The sequence below is a fragment of the Theropithecus gelada genome, chromosome 19 (assembly GCF_003255815.1).
Source record: "Theropithecus gelada isolate Dixy chromosome 19, Tgel_1.0, whole genome shotgun sequence".
NCBI classification, from domain to species: domain Eukaryota; kingdom Metazoa; phylum Chordata; class Mammalia; order Primates; family Cercopithecidae; genus Theropithecus; species Theropithecus gelada.
Genome location: NC_037687.1, coordinates 36,231,013 through 36,236,095, shown reverse-complemented (window position 1 = coordinate 36,236,095; position 5,083 = coordinate 36,231,013). Strand labels below are relative to the sequence as shown.

General features: G+C 47.3%; 1 protein-coding gene across 4 annotated transcripts in view; it reads right to left on the bottom strand.

Annotated features, from left to right (window-relative positions):
• Positions 1-569: 569 nt before the first annotated feature.
• The window catches only part of PLAUR (plasminogen activator, urokinase receptor), a 26,216-nt gene continuing 21,702 nt past the window's right edge, over positions 570-5,083 (bottom strand). For 2 of the 4 annotated variants that reach the window (XM_025368409.1, XM_025368408.1), the window contains one exon: positions 2,889-3,449. In XM_025368409.1, coding sequence (XP_025224194.1) covers positions 3,196-3,449 — 254 coding nt within the window. In that variant the 3' untranslated portion in view covers positions 2,889-3,195. Of the gene's footprint in view, positions 1,031-2,886; positions 3,450-5,083 lie in introns of those variants that run through there. The other 2 variants (XM_025368411.1, XM_025368410.1) reach the window with 2 other exon arrangements.

The following is a 5,083-nucleotide window of genomic DNA, read 5'->3' as shown; positions in this document are numbered from 1 at the left end:
CGCTCTGTTTCCCAGGCTGGAGTGTAGTGGCGTGATCTCGGCTCACTGCAAGCTCTGCCTCCCGGGTTCACGCCATTCTCGTGCCTCATCCTCCTGAGTAGCTGGGACTACAGGTGCCCGCCACCATGCCCGGTTAATTTTTTGTATTTTTACTAGAGACAGAGTTTCACCGTGTTAGCCAGGATGGTCTCAATCGCCTGACCTTGTGATCCGCCCGCCTCAGCCTCCCGAAGTGCTGGGATTACAGGCATGAGCCACTGTGCCTGGCCGAGTTTCTGTGGTTTTAAGCCACCTTGTTTGTAAGATTTATGTGTGTGTGTTTTAAATTTTTTATTTTAAATTATTATGGATACATAATAGTTGTGTATATTTATAGGACATATGTAACGTGGTTTTGGGTTTTAGTGTTTTGTTTTGTTTTTTTTTTTTGAGACAGACTCTGGCTCTGTTGCCCAGGCTGGAGTGCAGTGGTGAGATCATGGCTCACTGCATCCTTGACCTCCTGGGCTCAAGTGATCCTTCTGACTCAGCCTCCCATGTAGCTAAGACTATAGGCATGCCCCACCACATCCAGCCAATTTTTTTTTTTTTTTTTTTTTTAGTAGAGATGAGGTCTCACTGTGTTGCACAGGCTGATCTTGAACTCCTGAGCTCAAGAGATCTTCCTTTCTCACCCTCCCAAAGTGCTAGGACTACAGGCGTGAGCCACTGTGCCTGTCCTTCCGTGATGTTTTGATATGGGCACACAATGTGTTAGTTTATAAAGTTTGTAATAATTTATCACAGGCTGCCATAGGAAACTAATATAGCTGAGTTTCCTGGTTCTTCTCTATATCACATCTGCTGGGGCTACATGTCCAAGATGGCTTCTTCACCCACTTGTCTGATGCCTGGGCTGAGATGGCTGAAACATCTGGGGCTCTATCTCCACATAGCATTTATACGTGAGTAGCCTGGGCTTCCTTACAGCATGGCAGTCTCAGGGCAGTAGTACTTTTACATGGCAACCAGTTTCGCCAGAGTGAGCGTTCTAAGATTCAGAAAGTGAGAAATGACAGTTTCTTAAAGCTTGATTCCAGAACACAGCACAGCAAAACTTCCACCACATTCTACTGGTCAAAGCAGTCACAGAGTCACTCATATTCAAGAGGCAGAAGTACAGACCTCACCTCTTTAAGCCACCACAATGACAGGTGGTGATATGTGATTAGAGAAAGCCCTAAACAAGGACCTTGTCCCTCACCTACCCCCAAATACCAGGAAAAAGACGTCTTTTTTTTTTCTTTTTTTTTTTTTTTTTGAGATAGGGTCTCACTGTGTCATGCTGTGGTGTGATTTTGGTTCACTGCAACCTCCTCCTCCTGGGTTCAAGTGATTCTCCTGCCTCAGCCTTCCGAGTAGCTGGAATTACAGGCACCCACCACCTTACCCGGTTAATTTTTGTTAATTTTGGTAGAGACAGGGTTTTGCCATATTGGCCAGGCTGGTCTGAAACTCCTGACCTCGAGTGATCTGCCGACCTTGGCCTCTCAAAGTGCTGGGATTACAGGCGTGAGCCACCACAGCCAGCCGAAGATGTCTTATTTTTTTTTCTTCATTAGCCACAAGGCTTGATGGGGAATGTAATTTTTGTCTCCATGGGTTGCCTTAGCAAATGATGGGAAGAAACATGAATTTTTCAATGTTATGCTCCTAGAGTGCCATTGAAATGGTAGTTCTGGCTCTTTTTCTGACAGTCCTGAGGCATCCTGGAAAATAGAGCCCAGCCTTTATCCCGTCCCCAGCACATCAGGGGAAGTGCACTCCTGTCCTTATTCCTCACTGCAGTGCATGCAGGGAGTTCTGGCCATCAGATTATCTTCTATCCGTCTCCTGTCCCAAAGTACACTGGGAAATGTGGGAATGTCTCCTTAGAACAACAAAATAGTTGCAATCTTTGAAGTTTAGGAGACTAGAAGGTTAGTGTTCAGTGTGTGAGCTGGAAGGTTGCATTTGTAAGAATTAAAGAAAGAGGAGGCCAGGCGCAGTGGCTCATGCCTGTAATCCTAGCACTTTGGGAGACCTACGTGGGCAGATCACCTGAGGTCGGGAGTTTGAGACCAGCCTGACCAACATGGAGAAACCCCGTCTCTACTAAAAACACAAAATTAGCCAGGTATGGTGGTGCATGCCTGTAATCCCACCTACTTGGGAGGCTGAGGCAGAAGAATTGCTTGAACCGGGAAGCAGAGGTTGTGGTGAGCCAAGATTGTGTCAGTGCACTTCAGCCTGGGCAACAAAAGTGAAACTTCATCTCAAAGAGAAGAAAAAGAAAACGAAACAGGAAAGAAACATGAAATGTGGCTTGACAGTGAAGGACAGGTTTATTTTAGAGAAAACAAACCTGAGAGGGGCTTTTGGCTGAGTTAAGTTAGAGAGCCCCCCCTTTTTTTTTCAGACTAAGGATATTTAGGGGTTTTGGAAGGGGGCGCTTATCATAGGTCCGGAATGTTTTTATGTGAGGAAAAGTTTATCGCGGGGTTAGAAAGTCTCTGGTCAGAGGGGAGGCTACTGGGGGTTGGCATGTTTTTGGTCAGAAAGGGGTTTATCTTAGAGTTGGAATGTTTCTGGTTATGCTGACATTAGCCATTAGGCTGATGTTTTGGGGCTGGATTTAGCTGATTTTTAATCAAGGGGATCTAAGAATGGTGGTGTTTGTTCAAGATGGTGATGCTCCTGCTCTGTCAGCATTTGGAGTCCAGAAATAGATGTGGAGGCAGCCCCCATAAGGACTTCCAAGGTAGGCAGGGGCCTCAAACATGACCCTTGATTCCAGGAGCCTGTGGAAAGGTGTCCCCCACCATTTATCCTCCCAGAGATAGACACTACAAAGAAGGGCAGACCTCGCCTTGTTCACTGGTACAAAATCTTTATTTAAGTATAAAATAAATAATATGAATATTAATTAATAACGACAACACAACAGCGGCAACAATATTAATAACAAGAGCTCTCCCATTGGCCCATGGCCTTCCTCCAGCTTTTCTCTTCTGCTTCGCACAACTTTGTGATAGGTGTTTTCACAGCTGGCAAAACTGAGGCTCAGAGAGGTCAGCACACTGGCCTGAGGTCACACAGCAAGTCTGTAGGGCTGGAGCCAAGGGAAGGGCAAGGGGTCCCCTGGATCCAGCCAGGGCAGAGAGGGGGGTTTCAGGTTTAGGTCCAGAGGAGAGTGCCTCCCCACAGTCTGGCAGTCATTAACAGAGTGATGGTGAGGCTGAGATGGGCAGGGCCAGGCTGGGGAGCAGCCCCCTTGCGGTAGTGGACATCCAGGACTGGGTGGTTACAGCCACTTTCAGTACAGCAGGAGACATTGATGTGATTCATGCTGAAGGCGTCACCCAGGTGGGCACGTTGGCACATTGAGGCAGTTACACAGCCTCTTACCATATAGCTTTGGTTTTTCGGTTCTGAGGAAAGAGAAGACGGAGTGAGACTTCCAGCTCCTGGGCCCAGGACTGGAATTCTCCAGTAGGTGACCTGCCACCTTGCAGTGGGCGCCACCTTCACTACCACCTAGAAAAAGCAGCAGTTCTCAGGGCCAGGTGCGGTGGCTCATGCCTGTAATCTCAACACCTTGGGAAGCCAAGGAAAGAGGATAGCTTGACCCCAGGAGTTCCAGACCAGCCTGGACAACATACCAAAACTCTGTCTCTACAAACATAAAGTAAAAAAGCTGTAGTCCCAGCTACTTGGGAGGCTGAGATGAGAGGATCACTTGAGCCCAGGAGATGGAGGCTGCGGTGAGTTATGATCACGCCACTGCACTTCAGCCTCGGCAACAGAGTGAGACCCTGTCTCAAAGAACAAGCAAAAAAAGAGGAAGAAAGGAAGGGAGGGAAGGGAAGGGAAGGGGAGAGGAAGGGGAGGGGAGGGGAGGGAGGGGAGGGGGGAGGGAGAGAGAGAAGGAGGGAAAGAGAGAGAGGAAGGAAAGGAAGAAAGAGAGAGAAAGAAAGAGGAAGGAAAGGAAGCAAGGAAGGAAGGAAGGAAGGAAGGAAGGAAGGAAGGAAGGAAGGAAGGAAAGAAGGAAGGAAGGGAGAGGAAAGGAAGCGAGCAGCGGTTCTTAAAGTGTGGCTCAGGGACCCCTGAGACCCTTTCAGGAGATCTGTGAAATCAAAATGATTCTCATGATAATACTAAAACATGGCTTTTTCACTCTCATGTGTACAATGGACTTTTCTAAAAACTCCAGGACATGTGATATTGCAACAGACTGAAAGCAGAAGCTTCCATGAGGACCCAGCTGTCTTCTATTAAGCTGGACATTAAAGAGATGTGATGTACAACACAGCAAAATCATGCCAGTTTTCTCTCTCTTTTTTTTTTTTTTTAAGATGGAGTCTCACTCTGTTGCCCAGGCTGGAGTGCAGTGGCACGATCTTGGCTCACTGCAACCTCCGCCTCCCGGGTTCAAGCAATTCTGCCTTAGTCTCCCTAGTAGCTGGGACTACAGGCGCGCGCCAGCACGCCCGGCTAATTTTTGTATTTTTAGTAGAGACAGGGTTTCACCACATGGCCAGGCTGGTCTCGAACTCCTGACCTCATGATCTGCCCACCTGGGCCTCCCAAAGTGCTGGGATTACAGGCGTGAGCCCCCATGTCTGGCTGTCATTACATTTTTTCTTTGGAAACTATAGTCATTTTTCATTAAAATGTTATTTATGTTAATGTGTAATGAGTTTTTATTGTTATAAGATGAATTCATAAATAAACCTTTAAAGATTTCTCAGTTTTGGCTGGGCACGGTGGCTCACACCTGTAATCCCAGAACTTTGAGAGGCTGAGGTGGGCAGGTCATGAGGTCAGGAGATCGAGACCATCCTGGCCAACATGGTGAAACCCCGTCTTTACTAAAATTACAAAAATTAGCTGGGCATGGTGGTGCTTGCCTGTAATCCCAGCTACTCAGGAGGCTGAGGCAGGAGAATCACTTGAACCCAGGAGGCAGAGGTTGCAGTGAGCCGAGATCGCACCACTGAATTCCAGCCTGGCGACAGAGCAAGACTCCATTTCAAAAAAAAAAAAAAAAAAATTCTCAGTTTTT